Source organism: Panicum hallii, chromosome 5, assembly GCF_002211085.1.
Source record: "Panicum hallii strain FIL2 chromosome 5, PHallii_v3.1, whole genome shotgun sequence".
NCBI lineage: Eukaryota > Viridiplantae > Streptophyta > Magnoliopsida > Poales > Poaceae > Panicum > Panicum hallii.
In genome coordinates this window covers 55,974,036-56,000,381 of record NC_038046.1, presented here as the reverse complement: position 1 = coordinate 56,000,381, position 26,346 = coordinate 55,974,036, and the positions used below count along the sequence as shown (strand labels likewise).

General features: G+C 51.1%; 3 protein-coding genes across 3 annotated transcripts; all 3 read left to right on the top strand.

The window, feature by feature from the left end:
• The first annotated feature begins 1,668 nt into the window (after positions 1-1,668).
• On the top strand, positions 1,669-5,254 carry LOC112894155 (galactinol--sucrose galactosyltransferase). Its single transcript, XM_025961780.1, has 2 exons — positions 1,669-3,034; positions 3,962-5,254. The coding sequence occupies exons 1-2, from the start codon at positions 1,799-1,801 to the stop codon at positions 5,084-5,086; spliced, it is 2,361 nt and encodes a 786-aa protein (XP_025817565.1). The 5' UTR covers positions 1,669-1,798; the 3' UTR covers positions 5,087-5,254.
• Positions 5,255-7,252: 1,998 nt separating this feature from the next.
• LOC112892157 (protein transport protein sec31-like) lies at positions 7,253-11,450 on the top strand. Its single transcript, XM_025959263.1, has 3 exons — positions 7,253-7,690; positions 8,580-8,858; positions 9,980-11,450. Exons 1-3 carry the CDS (start codon positions 7,385-7,387, stop codon positions 11,084-11,086), a joined length of 1,692 nt encoding a protein of 563 aa, XP_025815048.1. The 5' UTR covers positions 7,253-7,384; the 3' UTR covers positions 11,087-11,450.
• Positions 11,451-21,985: 10,535 nt separating this feature from the next.
• On the top strand, positions 21,986-26,280 carry LOC112892158 (tryptophan aminotransferase-related protein 2-like). Its single transcript, XM_025959264.1, has 5 exons — positions 21,986-23,144; positions 23,640-23,940; positions 25,052-25,329; positions 25,452-25,753; positions 25,872-26,280. The coding sequence occupies exons 1-5, from the start codon at positions 22,606-22,608 to the stop codon at positions 26,054-26,056; spliced, it is 1,605 nt and encodes a 534-aa protein (XP_025815049.1). The 5' UTR covers positions 21,986-22,605; the 3' UTR covers positions 26,057-26,280.
• Positions 26,281-26,346: the final 66 nt, after the last annotated feature.

The following is a 26,346-nucleotide window of genomic DNA, read 5'->3' as shown; positions in this document are numbered from 1 at the left end:
GTTGGCCCCTGAATCTGTCTGGTCAATGCGACCTCGCTCTGCGCTCTTGCTACGAGTATGTGCGACCGCCGCCCTGCACCGCTGCACCGTTGCATTGCACGTACGGTGCCGATCGGCCGACCGGCTCGACCGTTGCGGGTTACGTGCTGCGCCGAGAGTTTTAGCCACCGCCTGGTCTCCGCCAATGCTCCCGATGAAGACCCTGCAGTGTCGCTACGTGCTGTAGCCTCGTAGGCGCGGCTCGGTCCGGGTCGTGCCGGTCGTGCGTGTTCAATTGTTTGTTAACGATGGGTGACCTACCGACCTGGACCCGCCGCAATGCCGCATGCATCTGGGCTGGCCGGCGCGGGCGGCCGGTGGACGGACGCTTGGCTCCCTGCCACGATGCCGCCCGTTCGTTGAAAAGCTCCGGTCCTCCGCCGCGGCAGTTACGAGGCGACAACAATGTTGCCGACGCAACCGCCTACGACCAGCTCCGTCCCGGGCCCGGCGTACGTGGAGGTCGGACACCTGACCCCGGTCTCTGCGGTAGCGCGGTCTGGATACTGGAGGCTTCTTGCGCCGCTTGGTCGGCCAATATTACTCGGTCACGAAATGGCATTGGTTCTTTCTGGAGTTCTGATGACCGCCGAAAATAAGACAAATACGGGTGACTTTCGTCCACTGCAGATTTGCAGTCTGTTCTGGTGTCTACAGTACTCCGTACCCGTATACACAAGCACCTCATACACACACAAACACAGCACCATGTGCACGTGCTGGCCCCACGACCCGTGCATGAGAGCCCGTCCAGAATATTGTGGCGGGGCGGAGGGAAACGGGGAGGGGGCTCTTCTCGAAAGGCCTGGAGCTGGAGGAGGGGGGGGGGGGGGGGGGTGTTGGTGGTCCAGGGGACCCAGGGGCCAGGGCCCGAACGCCCCGTCGACGTGTAGCGCTGCGAGGATGACACGCAGCCTGGGAGGTTACACGTCGCCCGTGCCGGGGAGCGTAGTGCTATACGGTGCACCACACACCAAGATCCTGGAGTACATATAATAAAATAAAACGAGCTGAAATCCTTAAAGTTTGGGAGTGTCGTTAGCGTTCCGCCATGGTCAGGGGACACCAGCGTCCCGTCCCGTGATGCGCCCCGGCATGAGACGCAAGACACAACAGAATCCAGGACACATGTTCTCTGGTTGTCTTTTGGAACATCCGGGTATGTAGGAGAAAAATTTCGAATCGACGTCAGCCGAACTTCAGGGATCCTGTCAAAATTTCCCGTATTCACACAGCATAATCTTAGACGGATAAGACAGATAGTACCAGAAGTGTAATGCCCTTACCATGCGCAATAAACAATACCACCGACACGCGAAAATCTCGGCCGTTACAGGGCAACGTTATCGGGCTCTTGATTGCACGAGATCTCAAGAGGAATCACGGTACAGAGAATCAACAGCGTGATCGGCACTTATCCAAAAGAAGGAACGGTCTGATAGCTCCGCGGGAAATAACTGGCGGATTAATTAGCGCGCGAAGGTTCCCCACACGCACCTAAGGTCGGTGAAAGTTACTGCTACCAAATTCCATGTAAAAAAAAAATTTCCATTCTCCTGGACGTCCGCACGAGGCTTTCCTTGCGGGCCCCGCGCGAGGGCTCTATAAATCCGGTGCCAATTGGCCGCCAATGCTTCCACAAAGCACCAAGCTTTAGCGCACACAAGGGCAACCGAAGCAGCCTAACACACAGTCCTCAATCTCACACGCCCCTCTCGAAGGCTCCAGCAGCGGCCCAAGCCCAGCCAGCCTCGTCGCCATGGCTCCCAACCTCAGCAAGGCCACGCCGGACCTGCTCGGCGACGCGGCCGCCCCCGTCGAGGGCCTCAAGGCGCCGTCGCGCTTCACGCTCAAGGGCAGGGACCTCGCCGTGGACGGCCACCCGTTCCTGCTCGACGTGCCAGCCAACATCCGCCTCACCCCGGCGTCGACGCTGGTGCCCGCCGCCGACGCCACGGCGGGCGGCGGCAGCTTCCTCGGCTTCGACGCGCCGGCGGCCAGGAGCCGGCACGTGGTGCCCGTCGGCAGGCTCCGCGGCACCCGGTTCATGAGCATCTTCCGCTTCAAGGTGTGGTGGACGACACACTGGGTGGGCGACAGCGGCCGCGACGTGGAGAACGAGACGCAGCTGATGGTGCTCGACCGCTCCGGCTCCGGCTCCGGCGGCCGCCCGTACGTGCTGCTGCTCCCCATCGTCGAGGGCGCCTTCCGCGCCTGCCTCGAGTCCGGCAAGGTGGACGACTACGTGGACATGGTGGTGGAGAGCGGGTCCTCGGCGGTGCGCGGCGCCGCGTTCCGGAGCTCCCTGTACCTGCACGCCGGCGACGACCCGTTCGAGCTCGTGAGGGAGGCCGTGCGGGTGGTCCGCGCCCACCTCGGCACGTTCCGGACCATGGACGAGAAGACCCCGCCGCCGATCGTGGACAAGTTCGGGTGGTGCACGTGGGACGCCTTCTACCTCAAGGTGCACCCGGAGGGCGTGTGGGAGGGCGTCCGCCGCCTCGCCGAGGGCGGGTGCCCCCCCGGGCTGGTGCTCATCGACGACGGCTGGCAGTCCATCTGCCACGACGACGACGACCCGGCGTCCGGCGCCGAGGGCATGAACCGCACCTCCGCCGGCGAGCAGATGCCCTGCCGGCTCATCAAGTTCCAGGAGAACCACAAGTTCCGGGAGTACAAGCAGGGCGGGATGGGCGCGTTCGTGCGGGAGATGAAGGCGGCGTTCCCGACCGTGGAGCAGGTGTACGTGTGGCACGCGCTGTGCGGGTACTGGGGCGGCCTCCGCCCCGGCGCGCCGGGCCTGCCGCCGGCCAAGGTGGTGGCGCCCAGGCTCTCCCCGGGCCTGCAGCGCACCATGGAGGACCTCGCCGTCGACAAGATCGTCAACAACGGCGTCGGGCTCGTGGACCCCGAGCGCGCGCGCGAGCTGTACGAGGGCCTGCACTCCCACCTCGAGGCATCCGGCATCGACGGCGTTAAGGTCGACGTCATCCACGTAAGTCACTCTTTTTTTGTAAACGTCATTTAATCTTCTGTTAGCTCTAATTGGGTGTTGTTATCGTGGTAATTTAGGTTACTGGTTTATATTGAGCTAGGATTAGATTATAAGAATAGACTAGAATACTTTAATCTCCATGGATTGGTCGCTAGAGACGGTGCACGTGACGTGGTTGCTGGTTCCAGAGGATTCGAGATGCGGCCGGGAAGCCGGGAACCAACGAGTGGGGCAGAACTTCCAATTTTTTTAAAACCTTTTTGGGATAATTCTGGGACCAACTTTGTGGGTCCGGTACTCCGGTGCATTGGAGCTTTAGGTTCCCCGGCCCACATGTTGTAAAGACAAACCCTAGAATATGCACATCTGCCTAACTGTATTAAAATTTGGTCAAAATCTAAGACACCCATATATTCAACTTTAAGAATAACAAAGGTATCTGTAAGTGATGAATTGGAGTAGTCGATGAACAATTAGAGTCCTATTCAATTTGCTACATGAATTAGATGCTTTTCAACCACTAAGTATTGCAGAAATGTTCGTCCTAGTTTAAATGCTGGCTGGGCAGCATCGTGGTCTTTAACTTTTGAAGGGGACGTGATTGACAGAGGGATGCTTGTTTCCTTTTCATCCAGTCTTTTTATTAACCCTACTATAATAAATTGAAATTGAAACTGCACCCAAAATACTCGTGCTAATCCAATTGACGGTGGACAATTTCGGTGGCCATTAAGTAATCCTGTTCAGCAGGGAAGTAATGTCCTGAGCTGTAGGATGCAGACTTTGACATTTGACATGTCAGTTTCCTGTTACCTGACACGCTGTTGGGCAAAATTGAACCCGATGATTTTTGGCAAATTTTACCTAAAGTAACAGACAGTTCGACAGTTACCTGACTAACGGATCATGGAACATGACTTCCTGCAGCTGCTGGAGATGCTGTGCGAGGAGTACGGCGGGCGCGTGGAGCTTGCCAAGGCCTACTTCTCCGGCCTGACGGAGTCGGTGCGCCGGCACTTCGGCGGCAACGGCGTGATCGCGAGCATGGAGCACTGCAACGACTTCATGCTGCTGGGCACGGAGGCCGTCGCGCTGGGCCGCGTCGGCGACGACTTCTGGTGCACGGACCCCTCCGGCGACCCCAACGGCACCTTCTGGCTGCAGGGCTGCCACATGGTGCACTGCGCCTACAACTCGCTGTGGATGGGCAACTTCATCCACCCGGACTGGGACATGTTCCAGTCCACGCACCCCTGCGCCGCGTTCCACGCCGCCTCCCGCGCCGTCTCCGGCGGGCCGATCTACGTCAGCGACTCGGTGGGGCAGCACGACTTCGCGCTGCTCCGCCGCCTCGCGCTCCCCGACGGCACCATCCTCCGGTGCGAGGGCTACGCGCTGCCCGCGCGCGACTGCCTCTTTGCCGACCCGCTCCACGACGGCAGGACCGTGCTCAAGATCTGGAACGTCAACCGCTTCGCCGGCGTCGTCGGCGCATTCAACTGCCAGGGCGGCGGGTGGAGCCCCGAGGCGCGCCGGAACAAGTGCTTCTCGGAGTACTCGGTGCCCCTCGCGGCGCGCGCCTCGCCGGCCGACGTCGAGTGGAGGAGCGGCAAGGGGCCCGGCGTCAGCGTCAAGGGCGTGTCCCAGTTCGCCGTGTACATGGTCGAGGCCGGGAAGCTGCAGCTCCTGCGCCCTGACGAGGGCGTGGACCTCACCCTCGCGCCCTTCACCTACGAGCTTCTCGTCGTCGCCCCCGTGCGCGTCATCTCGCCAGAGCGCGCCATCAAGTTCGCGCCCATCGGCCTCGCCAACATGCTCAACACCGCCGGCGCCGTGCAGGCCTTCGAGACCAGGAATGACTCGAACGGCGTCACCGCCGAGGTGGCTGTCAAGGGCGCGGGGCAGATGGTGGCGTACTCGTCGGCGAGGCCCAGGCTGTGCAGGGTGAACGGCGAGGAGGCCGAGTTCGCGTACAAGGACGGCATGGTCACCGTCGACGTGCCGTGGTTGGGGTCCTCGTCCAAGCTCGGTCGCGTCGAGTATGTCTACTGAGCCCGGCGAACGACTCTGGCCCGGTGTTCGCCAGACTCCAATAATCAAGTGTGAAGACTGGAGAGCTTTTAGCAAAGTTTTAGAGCTCTAACGGTTTTATTTTTTTTGTTTGAGTTTTATTTTGTAAGGATTCTATACTGTGAATTAATGGAGTGCTTTCTTTTGAAATTTCTGGTTTGTTATGCAATTGTCTTCGCTTAATTTCCGAAGAGAAAAATCTGATTCGCTCAAGCGGATTGTGCTCTCTGCTCCCAAATTTGATGAATGTTCCTGGGGATGCGTGTGCAAGGTCCGTGCTTTGTTAAAATTAAAATTCTGCGAAGCCGAGATTTTTTTAAAAAGGTTTAAAACAATCCCTGATTGTGTCATCTACTCATATGAGCTCACCTCAAATCCTCTAGCAATGCATCGCGGCCAGTGTTGGGACAAGGAATTTTGAATAAGGGGACCGGCCGGACACTTTATATTATACGTGAGAAAATATATCAAAATATATATACGTAGATAGAGAAAATATTTTACATATATTCTATTTGCACTTTATACAATTTCATAGCATACAAACAGCCATGTGCTGATGTATTGCAAATTTGCAATCTCTTTCTTTTCTAAAATAATATAAATATCTTTCTTTTTAGTTTAGCCACGTTTACTGAAAAGATTATAACATAAGTTTACTATGCATATTTAAGATAAGAAAAATAAACATGAGCATTTGAGAATAACAATCGTTTACTATAGTTGATGGCTTATATATGCGTGAATCATATGTACGTGCATTGCCTGCTTGCTAAAGGCTAAATTGCATGACTGCATGCCATGCTGCCCTGTGCCGAGTGTGCTGGCTAGCACTGCAAGAAGCCGAGGCAAAAGCTGTCATGCGCGCGAGCGTCGAGCGACTTCCAATTTATTGTTAGAGATCCAGACCTCAGTGGCGTAACATCGGAAACATTGGAGTCTTCTAGTTGGATTTGACTAGTATTGGTACTAGATAGATATTATATGCACTGTTGAGTATGTGTTGTTAGGTATGTTAAGAATAATAGCTGAAGAACTTAAATACAAAACATCCTTGTAATGATGATCTGTGTGTTGGGCTTTAGAATATAATATAGGTTTACTGGTGTTTTGGGGGGTGGGGTGGGGTGGGGCGCTGATCGAGAATGATCCCTGTTTGTCTCAAGCAGAGTGCTCGGAACTCGGAAATGCTGTTGCTGCCGTGCTGCAGGAACAGCTGCTACAGCAATACAGGCATTCAGCAACGGCAGCAGCTTTCTTGTGAAATTTCTGGTTCATTATGAAATTGTGTTCGCTTAATTTCCAAATAGAAAATCTGATTCGCTCAAGCGGATTGGCTGTCTGCTCCCAAATTCGACAAGAGTTCCTGGGGATGTAAGGGCAAGGTCCGTGTTTTGTTAAAATTTTTTTAGAAAGGATTAAAACAATCCCCGATCGAGTCATCTACTCATCTGAGCCTTCGTGCACTTCAACTCCTCAAGCAATGTATCGCGGCAAGCCATCAAGAATGATCCCCGGTTGCCATTATTGTTCGAGTTTCGAGCAGAGTGCTCGGAAGTCGGAACTCTGAAGTGCTGCTGCTGCTGCAGGAGCAGCATCCAGAGAGCAGCTGCTACAATAATACAACAACGGCAGCAGCTGCAGCGAGTCACAGCAGCCGATTCAACGACTTTTGAGCAAGCAGCCGAGCTGCAGGCGCGGAAAAATCAAAAACCAACAGGACCCGATCAAATGTGAGAACAACAGTTTTTCTGTGTTCATGTTAGAAGGTTGAAAACAGGTCTTCCTCTTGGCCTCTGTTTTTAGCCTTAGCCTGCTGTGTTACCTGTGTAGGTCTTGTTCTTGCAGTCCTGCAAAGACGCCATCTTCACTTTTTTTTGAAACGTTCACTTTTTTTTTTCTGAAATACTATCTTCACATCTAGTAAAAGAAAAGGAAACAAAAGGGGGCAGGAGAAGGGGGGAACTCAGCCCAATGAAGAATGAATAGACCAGCAAAAACAAGCCCATGTATAATATACGCTCCGTCGACCCAGGACCAATCAGAATTCAGAGCCCAGGTCCTAGCCCAAAAAGTCCAAATCAGACCCAGCTAAGCTGGAAACGAAAGGTGAAGGGAACTGAGCCGACGGACTCACCGACTCACCGTGCCGTGCCGTCTCGTCTCGCCTCCCTGTCCCATCCGGGTTCCTCCTCCCCTTCCTCTCTTCTCCTCCCACCTCACCCCACCATCTCCAGCTCCCTCCCTACCCAGCTCTCCACCAACCGACGCGGCAGGGCGATGAACACGTCTCAGTTCATGGACAAGCAGATCCTCGGCCTCGCGGCCTCTGCCGCCCCCTCCGGCGGAGTCGCGGGGGGCGGCGGGAGTGTGGATCTCAGCGATCTGATGATCCCGACCCCCCAGGAGGACGGCGAGGACCGCCTCCGCCGCCGGCGTAGCATCAGCAGCGCCAACGGGATCGCCGACGACGTGCTTCCCAGCTACGATTTCCAGCCCATCCGCACCACTGCCGCCGCCCCCGCTCCCCAGGCCTCGTGGGGATCGCTCGACTCCAAGGCACCCTCCGCCTCATACAATCTCAAGGTATGAGCACTTGTTTTGGCCGATGGTGAAACTCGCTGGATCTCCCGAGCACGGTGCCGAATTTCGTAACCCTGTAGGTCATCACTTCATCAGGAGGCTAGTAGTTGATTGGAGAAAACTCGTAAATAAACTTATAATCACTGTCGAGATTTACAATTACTGGTCGAGCACGCCATATGTTGATGCTTTCCTACTAGAAACGGGATGGGCGGGCTGAGAAGGCATAACATTTTGCGTGCTCAGTTTCATTGGTCGAGCATAGCAAACTGATAATGGTAATTCCATGGAGCCTGTACCAACGGACAAGGGCTATTGTGAGCTTCTAATATGCATTATATGTGTAATACTATTTTGTTACAGAAAAAAGGTTTATGTCTTTTTTGTCTACTCATGGGAATTTTAATGTTCTTTTTCGTATGCTGTTAGTTGCTAGTACATCGGTTCTGTGAACTTAAGTTGAGAGCTTATTTTGTCCAAAATGCATGCACGAATTTCTGTTGATGGATTGTGTTTTGAGATGTCGGACAGGATCCGTTGGATAGTTACTCCATCTGTGTCCAATTTGAGTTAAACGTATGTATAGTTTTAACATTTCTCCCATCTAACAGATTGGCTATAGATAATCTGTTAGTATGATTTGAATGTAGTGGATATCTGTTATCTTTTGATGTACGTAACATAGAGAGATATTTCGTTTCCAAGGCATGTGAGCGTTATGATTGCAACTGAAGCATATTATTACACCATTTTCTTTGGGTGTGCGTGCGTGTTGGGGGGGGGGATTAGCATCAAGTAAAACGTTCATGATTTGTGGATTTAATTGATGTTATCTGCAGTCTCTACTTTGTCATATGAATAACATGCTTACATTTTCTCTTATGGTGGCTAGAGTGCTGGTATACTGGAGCCACATGTGCTGAAGAAAGTTAGTCATGAGGAGGACAGGAGTAACTTAGCCACAGTTACAATAGCAGATATTGATCGAACCATGAAGAAGTATTCTGATAATCTTTTGCATGCACTGGAAGGTGTAAGCTCAAGGCTTTCACAGATGGAGAGCAGAACACACCACCTTGAAACTTCTGTTGATGATTTGAAGTTAACAATTGGTAACTATAATGGCAGCACTGATGGAAAACTCAGGCACCTTGAGAACATGCTCAGGGAGGTAAGCTTCCTTCGACACTTTATCTTGCTCCCTCTCTTATATAAATGCTTGCTAAGCTACTACAAATGTCATATTGGAAAAAGGATTCCTTAATGGAAGAACGCGTACTTTTATGAGTTTGTTACATCCTGCTACTTTTATTCAGCACCGTATTGTATAGATGTTTTTTTCCCATCACAGTGGAGAATTGCTACATTCCTCCATGTTTGATGCTGTGCAACAAAGTCATTTCATATGGGAGCACATAGGATTAAGCACGCCAGTCTACGTATCTTTGACCTGTTCTCACATGCTACTACTCCTGACCCCCCATTTATTATCTCCACGTGATTTGTTCTGTTAAGTTGTACATTACTGGCAGTACTTAGGCTTTGGTGATGCTCGCTTAGTGTTGGTTATTGTTGTAGCACATATTGTTCATTCTGTGCTGATGGATTTAAGCTGAAATTTTTGTAACTCAAACTTGTTAGATGCACATTAACTTCATATTTACTCGTGTCGCTCTATCAGCATCATACTACATCTTCACAGGTTTGGATCTGTTGGGGCTCAGGGGACCTATGACCTATATGACGATAGTAATAAAAATAAAATAAATCAGCAGTTCTTAAACTTATTCCGCCGGCGTCGCTAGGTTCCTGAACTTTTAAAGTGCACATCTGGGTCCCTAAACTTGTTAAGTATGCCACTGAAAGTCCAAATTACCCTAATCGTCACAAGTTTGCCTATATGACACAAACGTGCACCTGGCATGCGTGATATACGATAGTGGTGACATCCATGAGCACTAGTAGAGCATGGGTTCATTTCACTCTCCAAGCTTAAATGCCACACATGTAATTACTTGCTGATCTGAGTGATTTGGATCTCTAGTGACACACTCGACAAGTTAGGGACCAAAATGTGCATTCTAAGAGTAGGCGAGTATATGACACTGCGTGATAAGTAAAAGGATTGGCAGTGTATTTTACTCCCTAAATAATATGCTTAGGTTGTTTCCCTTGTTATACTCCTCAATGTCTGAACCTTCTGTAGCTTTCCTTTCTTTTTATCTGTCTTCTGATTACGATGGTCATGATTGAAGAAAGGCAATAGCCTAAGCACTTAATAATAATGTGCAGGTTCAAGCAGGTGTGCAGATTTTGCGAGACAAGCAGGAAATTGTGGAGACACAGCTCCAGCTTGCAAAGTTCCAGACACCCCAAACTGATACCCAGTCATCAGAAAATAGTGGGTCTGGACAGGTTGGCTCGCAGCAGCAGCCAGCGGCTCCCCCGCAAGTAGCTATTCAGCCACAGCATCAAGTCCTGACCCCTTCACAACCACCAGCACTTCCCGCACTTCCTGCTCCAAATGCACCGCCTCCACCTCCAACGCTCCAAAGCCAAACTCCATCACAGTTTCCAAGCCATTTACAGCATCCACAGGTACCATCAGTCCCGACTGTTGCATCAGTTCCCTCAGTCCCAGCGTTACCAAGGGATGCTTACTACGCTCCATCTGCTCAGCCGAATGAAACCATGCATCAGCAGTATCAAGCGCCGCCAGTTCCGCAGCCACAGGCGCCGCCAGCACCACCTCAGCAGTACCAAACTCCATCCCAGTTTCCTCAGTATTCACAGCCACCTCAGGCTTCAAATGTTAACCCTTCAACTCCCCTTGCACCTCCTGCACCCCAGCAACCAGAGGAAACTATACCCTACGCACCCCCTCAGAACTATCCACTGAATGTACGCCCTCCTTCACCTTATATGCAACCGCCTAGTGGACCTGCTCCTCCTTACTATGGGCAACAAAACCCTAGCATGTATGAACCGCCTGCAAGCCGTCCTAACCCTGGGCCACCATCATCTTATGGTTCTGGTGGGTACGGGCCACAGGGTGGAAGTGGTTTCTCTGAATCATACGGCTACACTGGGTCTCCTTCCCACCGTGGCAATGCTGGAATGAAGCCGTCCTCACCTTTTGCTCCATCCTCAGGGGGAAGTGGCAACTATGGCAGTGGCAGGCTCCCCACGGCTCAGATCCTACCACAGGCGGTGCCGATCAGCTCCTCCAGCCCAAGTGGCTCTTCAGGCAACAGGGTGCCACTTGACGACGTAGTGGAGAAGGTCGCTACAATGGGATTCTCAAGAGAGCAGGTGAGGGCGACCGTGCGGAGGCTGACGGAGAACGGGCAGAATGTGGACCTGAATGTGGTGCTTGACAAGCTGATGAACGGGCGATAAGCGGGGGAGATGTGCGGCGGCTGCAGAAATATTCTCGTTCCCTGCAGTATGTGTATAGTACCGAAAGTGTCATCTGAACCGGTTTTTCCTGTCTGCGGCCCTGTAATTCTGATTGGTGATCATCATGGTTGCTGCTGGGGGGTTTGCGTCCTCGCCTCAGCCCTCGGCTGCTTTGCTCAATTGCTCCATCTGAAACGGAAACATCTACAGCCTACAGGTGTGCCTGCCTGCCAGGCAGTGAATGACAGCGTTACAATCTGGATACGGTGTTCATTTTCTGTATATGTGATGGTGATATTTTAAAAACATATACCGTGGTTTCTCGTGACCTGTTAATAAACAGTTTTTTACTGTGTGTTCTTGAGCTATGTTATCCACCCGTCGGGTTCTTCGCTTCAACTGGCGCGAGATGTGAGGATGCTTTGCCTCTCCACTGCTGCGTCACGTTCGCGTGTTTGATTTGACAGTTTGTGCAGTCGGCAGCGCCGGTTGCGCCCCCCCTGTGCTGTCGGTCGCAGGCGCATTTACTCGGGGTAGCTCTCAGCCCCGCTGACTCCGCCGGCTGGCCGGGCCGGCAGCGGCCTGCGGAAGCGGAGCACGGCACGAGCCGCGGCAGGGGGCGGTCCCTCTCCGATCTATCGCTGGCTGGCGGTGTCAGCCACGCGCGCGCGGTGCATCAGCGTCGGCCCGCTGTTGCGCGCAGGTGGCCGGCCGCGCGCGCGGGCACGGGAGCCTCACGTGGCGGCGGGCGCCAGCTCACGTGCGGCCATGCGTCCGCCATGCGCGGTGCGGCGACGGGGGCGGGGGCCGTCGCGGTCAGCGTGTGGACGGACGGACGGACGAACGGTCCCGATCGATGCGATGGGCGCCGGGCGGGGCTTGTGTCATTGGGTGTGGTTCATGTCACATCGGCCCACAATCGGAGGCTCGGACTCCCGGAGTCGTCTCCCTGTACGACTGCGCCATAACTCCGACCAAGGAGCAAGTAGGCAAGTTGAAGTTGGATCGGAGTCGGACCGGCCCATGCTCTCCGACGGGCGACGGCGCGGGAAGGTCGCAGATGCTTTTTTTTTATATAAACATCGCTGATGGCTTGATCGTTCGCACATGTTTCCTCGTAAAAATGAGAAGGAAGTAGCCTCTAGCGAGCGCACGACCGCGGGACAAACATTCTTTTTTTTAAAAAAAAAAGACAGTACGCACGGCAGACGGGCTCGGACACAGCAAGCCCACTGCCCACCGATGCATGTAAAAAACCTATGATGCGCTGGCACGGCACGTCGTGGACACGGACCAATCAAATCATGCACTAGTCGGGCCGTGCCTGCGATCGCGGCGTTCGATCGTACGGGTGGCCTCTCAACCGCTGACACAACCAAAGCGCACACTGCCCGGAGAGACGGAAGGACTTGACGGCACCGGCTCGGTTCATCGATCGACCCACCGTGCCGTGGCAGGGCAGCAGGCAGGCTCGTCGTCAAGATGGCGACAGGCGACTACACGGCTCAGCGCACTGCGTGTCCCGGAGGATCAGAGGTCTTGGCGTGGGCGTGCTGGTCCCTGCGGGGCGCGTGGCAATCATTGGTCGAACGCTTCGTGCTCCTACAGACTTTATGCTAGCTCGAACGAAATACAGTACAGATTATTTTAAATTATAAATTATTTTAGCAAATTTACATAAACACTATATTTAGATACGTTGAAAAATTACTCTCTACATTCCACAGACTGTTCATTTAAGTGTTATTTTTCAAGTTCCGGTACATTTACATTTACTGAGGATCTAGGAAAATAAATAAACAGCACGGTGTTCAATCATAACTGTTATAGTTAATGAGAGGTAATATGATCATTTTTCACTACTGTAATATATCTGAAATTTTCTAAATGATCAGTTTTTGTAGGACGGAGTGAATATGTATCTAGATTTGCTAAAACATCCTACAATTTAGAACGGAGGAAGTAGGAAATTATATGCACCTATCCTCGCTAAAAAAAATTATTCAAATATTCAAGCGGATAATGCAAACAGTACCATGGATGTTCGTCGCCGAAATTTTGGAACATGGCCGGCATGGGCTTGCAGGCACATTAAAGGCATATTAAGACACCATTTGGCATAGCTTTATTTAGTGAAGTTAAAGTTGACGAAGTAAAAAACTAGCTTATCTGACTTCTAATTTATTTTAGCACGATCTTATAAAATAAATTTACGCTATAGTATTTCAATTTGCGTAAAACAGGTGAAGCTGAATCCAAAACGAGCCACACCTCTCGTTTACAAGCCAAAGCAAGCGAGAACGGAGCCGGCCAAAGCCAGCCAAAACAATCGAATGAAGGAAGAGAACAGAATGTCGCTGATGGTTTACCATCAGCAGGTCAAACGGTTCAAATTCACTTCAGCGGTTTGCGGTTAGTCGGCTATCAATTGGCTCAAACCATCTTTTGCGAAGTCCAAGGCTGCTTGCTCCCCAATCTGTACTTGTGCACCAACACGTGGACGCCCCCTCTGCGCCGCCCCCCCCCCCCCCCCCCCCCCGGGTGTCTGTGCTCGATGTGCACACCTCGCATGCTGCTCTGCCACCTCTCGCTAAAAAGGAGCGCTGCAATGGGCTCGTGCACGCGCGCCAACACGTCTACCCCGAGAATATCTTACCTCAGGTGGCTGCATCTGCGTGGCTCAAGCAGGAGCTGCAGACGGGAAAGCCAGCCCGGCCAGTCCCGATTCGGTCCGACGAGATCGACTCATTTCATCCTCCGATAAACACACCACCACAAGTGTTGCTCCCGGCGTGTGATCTTTTGCTAACCCAAGTGCTCTCCACACACATGTCCTCCCATAAACAGGACAGCGACACTGCATCTCGGAATAATAAGGGTACGTTCGTTTCCTACCCTCTAAACTTTAGATCCATCACATCAAAGAGAATCTTGTTATTTAGAAGTATTAAATAAAATCTGTTTATAAAACTTTTTGCACAGCTGGGTGCTAATTCGCGAGACAAATTTAACGAGCCTAATTAATCCATAATTTGCCACAGTGATGCTACAGTAATCATCCGCTAATCATGGACTAATATACCTCATTAGATTCGTCTCGCGAATTAGCACTGGGGTTCTGTAATTAGTTTTATAATTAGACTTTATTTAATACTTCTAAATGACAAGATTTTCTTTGATGTGACTTCTCTAAACTTTAGATCCCAGAAAACGAACACACGCTACTTAACTTTGCTTCGCCTAAAAGAAACTTGACGATGAGAGCGAATTGATCGAGGCGACGGCGACCCCGGCTGCACCACGCCTCGCGGTCCGGCCCATCCATCTGGTAACAACAGAGGGAGGCGGTAGGTGCCGGTGCAGCGAAACTGTTCACGGCGTCCCTGTTCCTGCTCCGATCCGGCGCAGGCGCGATGACTCACAGAGAGGAAAGGTCACGTCAGCTTCGCAGCCATGGCGACGCACGGCATCGCTAGTACGGCGGCGGGGGCTCCACCTCCTCCATCGTGCGTTCGCCGCGCTCGCTCGCGTTGACCGGAGCGGTCGGCCAGCGGGTGACGTGTCACGTGCTTCTTACCCGATAAGGAAGTCCCACAATTTCCACGTCCTTTTCTGGAATTTCGGGCCGCCACCTGGCACTGTCTCTGGAATGGCGTCACTCATGTCTTGGCTCACCGCCGCTGGTACTCGTTTTGCAGATTGGTCATCGTACTTATGTCATGTTATTTCTATAAAGTATGAGTAGTCATCTCAAATTGTTTTTTCTCTCTTTCAGCTCGTACTTTCTCGGTTTTTGCACACGATATGCTATGGACAAATACGGTAAAACAACGAACGGGACACTCCAGATAAATGAATCCCATCATGCCTTATCTTGCGGGTGGTTTCCACGTACCAACCTCAACGGGAGTGTAACTGTGTAAGCTCACGGGCACGCAGAAGCCTTGGGATTACATGGTGATTAACTTAGTGTGAGGATGTTTCAAACAATCATCAAGCGCTACCTAGGAAGATCTGCAGAGTAGCAGTTCTCATGTACTCCTATTATATTGCCGGTATGGTCACTCATACCGCTAATGATACTAGGGGATTTAGTTCCACTAGTTTATTGCACGTATTTTTTTTTCTTTCTCATGGGCATTTGCACTCCTGAATATTTTACATTAGTACATGGGACCTCCGTGCTATCCGGGACCTATACAATATATGTAGCCACTTCCAAATTTATTAAAAAGTGAGGACACGGCAAAAAAGTGGCGACCTTTAATTTGTTATAATTTAGCTACTCCTGCAGAGAAAATGTTATGCCATGGTGGCTCAAAGAAGGTAGTATATAGGCGTGCTTTTTCCACGTAGAAGGCTAGAAGTGCATAAGAATATTACTAGCTACTCTCTCTATTACATGTCGTATTAGTTTTGTTCTAACTTAAACTTAACTAACTTTAATCAAATTTACAGAAAAAAATAATACCATTTACAATACCAAATTTGTTTCATTGAATCCACCATGAAGTATGCGTCGATAGTGCATATGTTGGATAGTATAATTGTTGCTATATTTTTTTATAGCTTTGGTTAAAGTTAGCTAATTTTAACTTATGACAAACCTAATACGACATGTAAATAAAAATAGAGGGAGTATACATATACAATAAAAATAGAGGGAGTATACATATACTTCGGAGAATTTTTAGTTGTATGAGTCGGTTCTTGTTTCCATCCCTTTCTGGTGAGAATAATTAAGCGTATTTTTATCCATGGACCATCCTTTTTCTACTTTTTCTACTAGTGGTGCATATAATAGGTTGTACCCCAACTTCATTACAAAATAAGGCGGTAATTAATGTTAGATTCCATATTGTGCGTTGTGATATTGTGATCGTGACATAGGACTTAGACACATTATGTGACTTGTTGACTCATAACATTTCGTGAAAATAAATACATTCGATATATCTTTGCCTTGATGTGCTTGTACTGCAAGAGATTTCACTGGTTCCGTGCTTCAAACAAAGACCATAATTGTTCTATGTTGTGTCACACCCAATTTATAAGAACATAAATCGAGCAATCATATATGCGTCAGGATCAAATCACGCATATATACAACAGAGTCATCAAGATATCACAACACGTATCTCGAAATCAAGGCGTATAAATTATAAATGAATATCTTTATTACAACTGAATCAAGAATCAGTTCAAGGAATGCGGAAGCGTAAAATAAATACATGAAGAATAGGGAGCCACAGGGACGTCGGCTGGGAGACAACGCTTAGAAATCGTCGAGTCCACTGATGTAGTCCTCCACGTCGCCGGGTACTGAGCAGCAGTCGAAGATATCCCAAAGAGAACAGAAGAGTAGAGGAGGCAAGTATGAGTACACAACTTGTACTCAACAAGTATGACACGAATTATGAGGCTCTAAGGTTGGCTGACTCAACCGCATTAGCTTTTAATCTTGGTAAATTTTATTTAAGCTATTTACTACAAGTGGATGAATTACCATGACCCAAGTTACATAATAATTAATCAAGATTAACCATGGATCTACTGAGAACCAAACCAAACCACCCAAGATAGATTCCCACTAATCAGACGGAGGATCTGGGCCGCTCATGACTGTGAACACAGCTGATATATCAGTTTTACACTCTCGAGAGGTTGCACAACTTTTCCCACAAGTCGTGAGCTACGCTAGTTGTTCATCACACTTCCTTAGGTGAGATGACTAGCAAACGCACTACGAGACCGTTACAAAGGATCACGTTAGTAAGGTGTAACCGCTAAGGTTTCTGGATCAGCAATGATGGGGCCCACCTCACGGGGGTACAAGCACACAGCACAGACCAAGACGGAGGAGCAGGAACCATGGAAGCTTACCACCCCTCTTGCCCCGCAGGTAAGTTACTCCCGAACCAAAATGACCTAATTAGTAAGTCAAGACCGTCCCATTCCAGTCTTGTGGTTGCGCGGTTGTCCCAGGTTATCGCTCTATGAACCGGTCCTTATGAGAGTGGCCAACCAAGCACTAAGCACCGTGCTGGCTCCCTAAACCATGTTTCTAATAAAAACATATTTTAAGGAGACGTGAGCCGCTCAAGCACAAAACACAGAGGACCACTCTCAGAATCAAGTTGCATATAACCATTAATCAAATTAATTAAAAAGGACCGAGGTGTGTGAGAGCGCAGCACCTAGCACAACTAACCAAAATGCAACCCCAAGTCGTATATATATAAAGGATAAGGTGGCTAGGAAATCCTTATAGGCATACAGTATTAAAATGCAGTATGAAATTGTATTTAAACAGTGATAGGATATTCGTGTTATACTTGCCTTCCTCAAAGTTCTCCTGCTGCTGCTCAAAGGGCTCTGAAGAAGGTGGCTCCTGGTACTCGTCCAAAGGCTCAGCGTCTACTCACGATCGCAACGTCAAAACATGGTACAACGCATACACATACATACAAACAAAGATAAAAGATAAGAAACAGTACAATATTACATAAAAATAGCACACTAAACTATGATAGAACCATTCTACGCGTCACAACGATCGCGTGAGTGCGAAAACCGACTAAAACGGAGCTAAGACGTGAAATCTAGGGGAAAAACAAGGTCCAGGGGCCTTTCTGTAAGAAAACAGGAAAAACCAGGGGGTTCTGTGCGAAAACTGAGGGCCTAAACATAATTAAAGGCTAGATCTGGGGTCTAACCCGCAAAAAACACCGGGGGTGGATGGCAGGTTCTATTTCTAAAGAACTCAGGGGCCTAAACGAATAAAACAGGACCTAACTGCAATTACTTTTGAACTAGAGATAGACTGCGGGTTGTTTTCTCAAAAGGGCAGGGACTCTTTAGCAAAAGGTTTGGCTGAAGCGGTATGTTCTAACTAAGAGCGTTAGATCACGATCGGACGGCCCTGATTCACGGCTCGGGTCAACGGGCGCTCGGGGTGGCGGGTGCTCACCGGAGCTCCCCTCCCGCGGCGGCGTCTCGCCGGCGCTGGCCAGACTTGGCCCTCCGGGCTGGAATTCGAGCGGGAAAAAGGTCAGGGAGGCGCGGCTCAGCATGAGTAACCCACGTAGGGTTACAGCAGGGCTCGTCGGGGCTCTGTGTGGCAAGTCCACGGGCGACAGCGGCAACAGGGCGCCGGTGGTCGTCGCTCCGGCTGTAGGGGTGGCCACGGCCTGCGGGAACTAGCGCAACAGAACCAGGAGGAATGTGTGGTGCTCACCGAGGCGGGAATTGGCCGGAGGCGTGGCGGAGGGCGATCGTCGATGACGGCGGACGGCGGGGACGGTCGGTGTTCGTGGACAGGCTGCAGCAGGGGTGGCCGGGATCCTTAGCTTGCGTAGATCGGCTCCGGGGACTCCTGCGGAGGCAACCAGAGGGTTAAGGGGGCCCGCGGTCCGCCGGCGGCAAGCAATTGCGGCGGCGGGCCGTGCTCACCTGTGGCGGCCTTCGGGAGAAATTCAGGCCCAAGAATAGGCCGGAGTCGCGGGTGAAAGGCGCTAGAGCTTCTGGGTGATGAGGCGACTCAGATGCGGGAGCTCTCGCGGGCCGGGGCGCGATGGAGCGGCGTGCCCATGGTGGTGCAGAGGAGGTGCTGCGGCGGAGCAACGCGGAGGGGGGTCCTAGGGTTTGGGAGCGCCGCCAAGGATAGGGATAGGAACGTAGGAGGGTTCGGGGATCCTACTTATGGGGCGGCAGAACCCTCGGCGTGCGGGCCCAGTGTGGAGAGATCGCCGGAAATCTCGGGCTCAGGCGCCGCCGGTGGTGCGGGGGGAGAAGAAAGGAGACGGGGAGGGAACGCTGCCAGGTGGGGCCGAGGAAACAGAGAGAGAGAGAAAGGAGCGCGGGCTGGGCTGAGCGCTGGAGAGGTGGAGGTGGGCTGGCGGCTGGGCCAAGCGTGGCCCACGCGGGGGAAAAGGGGAAGAGGGGAGTGGGCTGCTGGGGAGAGGGCCGGCCCAAGGGGTCTGGTCTGACTTCTTTTCTTCTTCTTTTCCTTTTTCTTTTCTCACACTTAAACTATTCAAATAATTCTATTTGAATTCAAATAAATTCGAATTCAAACCCTATAAACTCAACACAAGAAAAACAATGCTCCAGCATGAATGCACAAACATGTCGACCTTATAATAAATTTTTATTTTCTTGTGTTATAAAATTACTTTAAATGCAAGACAAATTAGAGAAAGTCCTGAAAATTTTATTTGAGCCAAAATAATTTCATTAAAATTTGGGAAAATTACATTAGGGTGTTACATGTTGTCTCCAAATAATTATATTTTGAAAGAATTAAGATTGCTCCTAATAAGAATTCTGCACGTTAGATCATATCAAGAGCCAAAGGTTTGTGAACTTTGGAAACAAAAAGCCTAATGTCCCACACAAGCGTTTGACATTTCCCGCCAGAAAGAAAAGAAAACCGAGAGATGGTTGTGGCCCAAGTACTAAAATCCTAGTCCTAGCCACTAACTCTATCATGAACCGTCCATTCTAAGGGACCTCAAGGTTCTTTCAAGGTGATTGCAGTTTCAACTCCTCTACTCCCGGTAACATAGACCATCATGCATACGCGTTGAGGAATGATTATTTTGTTTAGACTTGATTTTATTTTTCGTGCTTTGTTGCATATATAACATTTTTTTTTCATCAAAGGCCACTTCACACGAGATGATCAATAACAGGTGATGAGGCCATAAAAATGATAGCCTAGTCTATGTGTAATTTTATTGGAGTGTGCGGTATGTAGTGTGTTTCTTAAAAAAATGTCGGTGATAACACTTGTATGGAATTCTAGGAAACTTCTATGTTACAGATGCGGCTAGCATCTCTCCCGTGTGTTTTATGATATGTTTTTTCTGATGATGGGCCGAATCATTGTCTGATTGATGCTTTACATGATTGAATGGTCCTTTCTCTGAACTGATTCGCCATCTTTCCCCCGCATATCATCATATACAAATGATGGCATGCAGTTGCATAATCTCTTACCATAAACTAAGCGAAAGCCACCACAAACTTTTAAAAAGTTGAGGAATAAAAAATAAGAAAAGCAAAGCACTTGCACCTTGATATACAAAACATTGAAAGAATCAACCTGAATGGGTTGCACTGCGCATTTTCCCTTGTTGTGCTCTATACCTTACACGGTTTTTCAAATAGAAAACAGAAAAGAATCGCAAATGATGGGTGCACTTGCAAAGCAGAGGCACCTTTTTTGTGCCTTAGCAAATTTCCTTTGCCTTATTTCAGTATTCAGTAGGGATGGAAGTGCCCTACTCGGTTTCCTTCATCCAATATATTTTTGACCTTTGACTTTCTGAATAATTATCTTTTACAACTAGGAGGACAATTCTGCAGCTTTATCTTTATACCAGAAAAAGGCAGTTGGCAAATAGCCGGTTTCTAATAATTTGTTTCGAAGGCCAGTACAGGAATAATAGAAAGTGGTTCTCAGCTAAAAATGAAAGGCAATAGTTTTTTATTAGAAGACGAAGAAATGGTTGAGGAAAATTTGATCAACATGAAGCAAACTTGCGGCAGTTGGTTCATTTGTCATTATGCGTCAGAGGATGAGAGGATCGTTTAGGTTGTTACGTTGCAGAATGAAGTTCGTTAGTCTTTCTCTCGTTTTTTAAACTTTATCGACGCGACGAGTTAAAAACATACCTCACTAACAATCATAGATTCAGCCTTTTTTTTACAAAAGTGAGTGACACTATCTCAGCTTACCTCATTTTTTTATTACAGTGGAGCCTGCACACTAGAAATCGAATAGTCCATTTAGAAGGGTTATTCATATTTTTGGCTATTTTTTTTGGTATGGGACGTGGCCCTTATGACTCAGAAGCGTATTCGTATTTTGGCTAATTATTTTTTTATTGGTATGCATTGTGTTCACCGACCATATTTTAGCTAATTATCCTTTTTAGTGACACGCATTGTGTCCATCAGTAATGAGATGCCTATATTAATTTTGTCGACCTCAACTCTTAAGAGCTATCGCTAAGCCCCTCGGAGGCATTTGTAGGTGTGTGTATGAAAGATATTGCTAAAACTATCTTTATGATCTTAGAGTGATTGTCTTGTGCTTTCTATCACAAATAAATGAATAACATACTCCTTCCATCCACAAATATAAGCACGTTAGGATATCAACACCAACATGCTACTTTGACTAATGATGTTTATAAAAATAAATCATGTTAAATGAAAAGAGTTGTGCAAAAAAATCTAGTAACATTAATTTTACGTGCTCAATCTTCATAAACTATTTGCTATTGGAACTTAAAGTTAAAAGTCTGACTTAGGATAAATTGAACGTGCTTGTGTTTATTTACAAAGAGTACACAAACTTAAAAATCTATCAGATCGACTTTCGGTAACAAGATGAGCCAGTGTTATGCTCTCTTTTTATCGGCGAAGTGCTCTCTCCGTAAGGTGTTTTACAATGTTCAAACTTCCATAGTTGATCGCAGATTCGTAGAGACCTATTCCTTCCGTCCAACAAAAAATACCATTCTAACTATATATCAGAATTACAATCTTTATTAGTACATGGCAGTACAGCCTAGTAGCCTAGGCTGCAAAAAGATAACATAACAGCACATATCCGAAAAGCAACACACCAATCATAAGGTCGATCGTACGATGAGTCGATGAGTAACCCAACCCCTTCTCATCATCATCCCAACAAACATCGTGGAGAGGGACCGTCCGATGGCCACGCGATCGACGGCCCGGAAGCCCCGAGCGTGGCATCCCATCCGTGCGCTTGGTGGCAGGAGGCACAATACTCGGTAGTAGTAGCGCGTTGTGCCCCAAGGGCAGAAATAAATATATATATGGGATCGGTAGTGGGGCGACCCTATATAAAAGCCGCACCACCCTCTTCCTCGCTGGTCCCTGCGCCACCACTCTCCGCGGCCTTGAGAGCTTCTCCGTCGCTGCTAGCAGGACCAACGCCTTTTCTCTTTCCTCTTCACAGCCTCTCTCCCTCCCTCCCTCCCTCCCTCCCTCCCCTTCCTTTCCGTGGCCATTTGCCGCTGTTCACCTGTTCTTGCCGGTTACCACTTTTTCGGGCTACAAGCAACAGTGTTGAGCTCAGTTGTTACAGTTATTGTCATCAGCTCGCAGCAAAGCCTCCTGCTGCTTGTAGCATCAGAGCTTAGAGACAGAGAGTGGCTTACTGGCTTGTGGTCTTGTTGCTGTATCCAGTTGCTGCTGGTAGCAAGGAGAGCCTTCGATCCGCTTGCAGCGGCCGGCCTCCCACTGCCCGAGCTTCCCAATCGGCGGCCAGCCTTGAGCCTCCTCCAGTTCCCCTTCTCGCTTCCATCCAAGAAGCGCTTCCACTTTTTTTCTTGGAAAAAAGCTTTGCCCTTTTCCCCTCCCTCATCCGTTTGTTCCCTCCCCCCAAGAAGCTTGGAGCTAGCCGCTAGCGCCGTCGCGGCCCACCACTCGCGGGGTTCGGCGGAGCCTTGGTAGCACGCGCGCTGTCCGGAGCTCCAGGCATGGCGGCATTACGGCAGCTTGGCACGGCGGTGGAAGGAAATTTCCAGGGGGCGGCCGGCGGGATGGTGCCGCCGTCCCCGCGCGTCCTCGCCCCGAACGGCAGCGCGCCCAGGTCCCCTGCGGCGAGCCGTCGGGAGGAGGCGGCGGGCAACGGCGGAGGCAGCCCTGGCCTCGCCGCGCTCCGTCCCACTCCCGCCAAGCCGCCGCGCGGGAGCGGGAAGAAGCCGTTTGCCGCCCCAGCCGGCGGCGGCAAGCCCAGGAAGCGGGCGCCGCTCTGGCCGGCCGCCCTCTTCGTCTCCGTCGCCATGAACGTCGGGCTCGTCCTCCACCACTACGTCAACAGCACATCTCCTCCGCACCCCCCCCACCACCCCCCCCAGGAGCACCAGGCCTGCCTGATGCATCCAGAAGCTGCAGGCAGCAGCAGCGTCAGGAGAACGGCGACGCAGGAAGAGCCTGTGCCCAAGACCAGGGCTGCCGGGGCGCCGTCGACGGGCAAGCCGGCGGTGACGCCGGAGTCCGTGATCAATCTCGACCAGTGAGTTTTCAAATCTCCCCCCCTTTCTCCCGCTACCGCCGCGTTTGCCAGCTCGCTCGTCCGTTGTTCCTCCTACCTTGCCCGTGCTTGTGCTTCGCTAGGCGAGCGCCCTCCGTTTTGTTTAGCGAAACGGAAATGTTAATTTACTCGCACCACCCTCGACGCCTACTATATTTGCAATTTGCGGCCGCGGGGGGAGGTGTTCTTCCCTACGGGGCATGTCCCTGTGCAATGTCGACGACGCCACTGGAGAATGAACTCCGATGCGCGGATCAAATCTACCTATCCCAAGGCTGCAGATTTGCTCGCCATTCATGCACCTTCCTTGCTCGCTTGAATTCTTTCTTTTTTTTAATTTACTGATGATGATGCGAATTAACTGAGAGCCAAGCCACATGAGTGTGGTTCTGGCCGTGGGCTACAACAATTTTTTTTCCTTTTTTTTTTTTGGATACTGGACAACAATGGCTTTGACATTCGCGTTGTCTGGCGCAGCGGTGACCCAACCATGTTCGAGGAGTTCTGGCGCGGGACGGGGGCCGCCGCGGAGATCGTCATCCCGGGGTGGCAGACCATGAGCTACTTCTCCGACGTCGGCAACGTGTGCTGGTTCCTGGAGCCCGGCCTCGACCACGAGGTGCGCCGGCTCCACCGCCTCGTCGGCAACGCCGCCGTGGACGGCTACCACGTCCTCGTCGGCACCGGCTCCACGCAGCTCTTCATGGCGGCGCTCTACGCGCTGTCGCCGCCCGCCGGCGCGCCCATGAGCGTGGTGTCCACGGCGCCATACTACTCGGTAAGCCGCCCCCCCCCCCCCCCCCCGCCCCACACCAAAAAAGAAAAAAAAAAGAACAGCGGGTCGGAGCACGGAGGCGACCGGGCGACGATCGAGGCCGGCGCGTCGCTGTCGCCTCCGTCGCTGTGGATTGCTCGGGGTTGGGTTAGCCTAAATTATACTATTAAAAAACGAAATTAAATGAGATTAATAGTGCGGCGTGCCGATGAATTGTTGTGTGACAAGGATGGCAAGACCCGTCGCGATCTCATCATTCCCCCGCTTAATGATGATGAGGAGATAGAGCAGAATTCAAGCCGGCGAGGGGGACACCGATGGCGCCACCGGGCACTCGCCTTTGTTCCCTCCCCCTTGTCCCCAGCGCACGGGCATGTGATGGTTGGTGACCAAGCAGATGGCGCGCGGCCGATCGGCGTGACCTCCCTGATGGGATTTGGGATCCGTCCTGCCGTAGGGCCGCCCCGGCACCATCACGGCGATCTGCGGGTAGCCGACATGTCTCTTTAAACAATGATCCATCATTAGCAGCAGGCCATTAGCAGCTTAGTAGTAGCTCCCTTCTAGAATCGGGTCGGAATCTTAGCGGCTCTGGTTAGCGTGGCGTGTTAGGCGGGAGGCTTTGCCGTTCGAAATTGAGCCACCATGTGCCGCCGGCCGGCAGGAATATTTCCCACACATGGCGCGCCGGCGAAATGCGGTTGCTGGCGGCTATGTTCATGTGGCGTGCTCCGTCTCTGCCAACCTGGGAGGGAGAAGACGGGGAGCAGGGGCTCCCTATTTTTATGGGCTCAGTTCAGCATCATGTGTCTGCTCCATATCTAGCGCTGAATCATGTGTTAAGTGCTGGGCGTCGGCGCCGATTTCTTGGTTTAGTTTGCTACTAGTGTTCCCATGCTCTGAATTCTGAACTTTACTAATAATTGATCAGAGAAAATGAAACTGCTCGATCCCATGCTCTGAATTCTGAATTTTACTAATAATTGATCAGAGAAAATGAAACTGCTCGATCCCATGCTCTGAACTCTGAACTCTACCAGAACCAATTGATAAGAAAACGAAAGTATTGTCTGATGGTGAGTCAATGCGCTGACTTGATCTGATCTCTGCGCAGTCCTACCCTGCCGTCACCGACTTCCTCCAGTCGGGGCTCTTCCGCTGGGCCGGCGACGCCAGCTCGTTCGAGGGCGACACCTACATCGAGCTGGTGTGCTCCCCGAACAACCCCGACGGCACCATCCGCGAAGCTGTACTCTCTTCCGAGTCCGGCGTGGCCGTGCACGACCTGGCGTACAACTGGCCGCAGTACACCCCGATCACCAGGCGGGCCGACCACGACATCATGCTCTTCACCGTGTCCAAGAGCACAGGCCACGCCGGCACGAGGATCGGGTAATACGCTTGTCTGCAAGCATCAGACATGAATTTGTTTCGTCGTCGTGCTGGAGCAAACGGCAAAGCATGCTGTATTGCAATGGCTGATCGATGTTCTGATAAATGAAACGTCTCCCCAGGTGGGCGTTGGTGAAGGACCGCGACGTCGCGAAGAAGATGACCAAGTTCATCGAGCTCAACACCATCGGCGTGTCCAAGGACTCGCAGCTGCGCGCCGCCAAGGTGCTCAGGGCGGTCTCCGACGCCTACGAGCTCCCGGGGGCGGGAGAAGAGCACCGCCTGTTCGACTACGGGCGGCGCAAGATGGCGGAGCGCTGGAGCATGCTGCGCGAGGCCGCCGCCGCGTCGGGCATCTTCAGCCTGCCCGACGAGACCTCCGGCTACTGCAACTTCACCAAGGACATGGCATCCACTAACCCTGGTATGTATGTGCTACTGCTACCATGCCTGAACTGCCAGGGCATGGAGAATTGCAAACTCTGTCCGCCGTTCCGTTCGCCGTCTCACCGTGCTCGTCCATGGCGTGCTTGTGCTCGCAGCGTTCGCGTGGCTGCGCTGCGACAGGGAGGACGTGGAGGACTGCGCGAGCTTCCTCCGGGGCCACAAGATCCTGACGCGGAGCGGGAGCCAGTTCGGGGCGGACCCGAGGTACGTCCGGGTCAGCATGCTGGACAGGGACGACGCCTACGACATCTTCGTGAAGCGTCTCGCCTCCCTCAAGTGAGGTGAAGAGGACGAAGCATGGAACGATGCCGCCCCGCCGGCGCCGGCAGCGCATGCCCGTGGGAGCATGAGTAGAGAGCAGCAGTATCGGTAGAGTATAGGAAGAAGCAGAAGAGGGAGCAACGTTTTGTTTTGCTTTTCCTTCTGCGGTGTGCTGTGTTGTTGGCGATGCGTGTCGCATCGTCTCAAAAATTCTTATAAAGGTTTCAAATTTTTTCTCGCTAATTGCTAGTATGTGAGACTGAGCTGACATGACAAGAAGATCGATCTGGAAATACACTTGTGAACTGG

What these genes read in the sequence shown, in the direction of transcription:
- LOC112892158 (XM_025959264.1), top strand. Translation starts at nt 22,606, where the DNA reads ATGGCGGCATTACGGCAGCTTGGCACGGCGGTGGAAGGAAATTTCCAG. An exon ending in TCCGTGATCAATCTCGACCA is followed by an intron (nt 23,145 to 23,639) that starts GTGAGTTTTCAA and finishes TGTCTGGCGCAG; the next exon opens with CGGTGACCCAACCATGTTCG. An exon ending in CATGGCATCCACTAACCCTG is followed by an intron (nt 25,754 to 25,871) that starts GTATGTATGTGC and finishes TTGTGCTCGCAG; the next exon opens with CGTTCGCGTGGCTGCGCTGC.
- LOC112894155 (XM_025961780.1), top strand. Translation starts at nt 1,799, where the DNA reads ATGGCTCCCAACCTCAGCAAGGCCACGCCGGACCTGCTCGGCGACGCG. An exon ending in TTAAGGTCGACGTCATCCAC is followed by an intron (nt 3,035 to 3,961) that starts GTAAGTCACTCT and finishes GACTTCCTGCAG; the next exon opens with CTGCTGGAGATGCTGTGCGA.
- LOC112892157 (XM_025959263.1), top strand. Translation starts at nt 7,385, where the DNA reads ATGAACACGTCTCAGTTCATGGACAAGCAGATCCTCGGCCTCGCGGCC. An exon ending in CCGCCTCATACAATCTCAAG is followed by an intron (nt 7,691 to 8,579) that starts GTATGAGCACTT and finishes TATGGTGGCTAG; the next exon opens with AGTGCTGGTATACTGGAGCC. An exon ending in TTGAGAACATGCTCAGGGAG is followed by an intron (nt 8,859 to 9,979) that starts GTAAGCTTCCTT and finishes AATAATGTGCAG; the next exon opens with GTTCAAGCAGGTGTGCAGAT.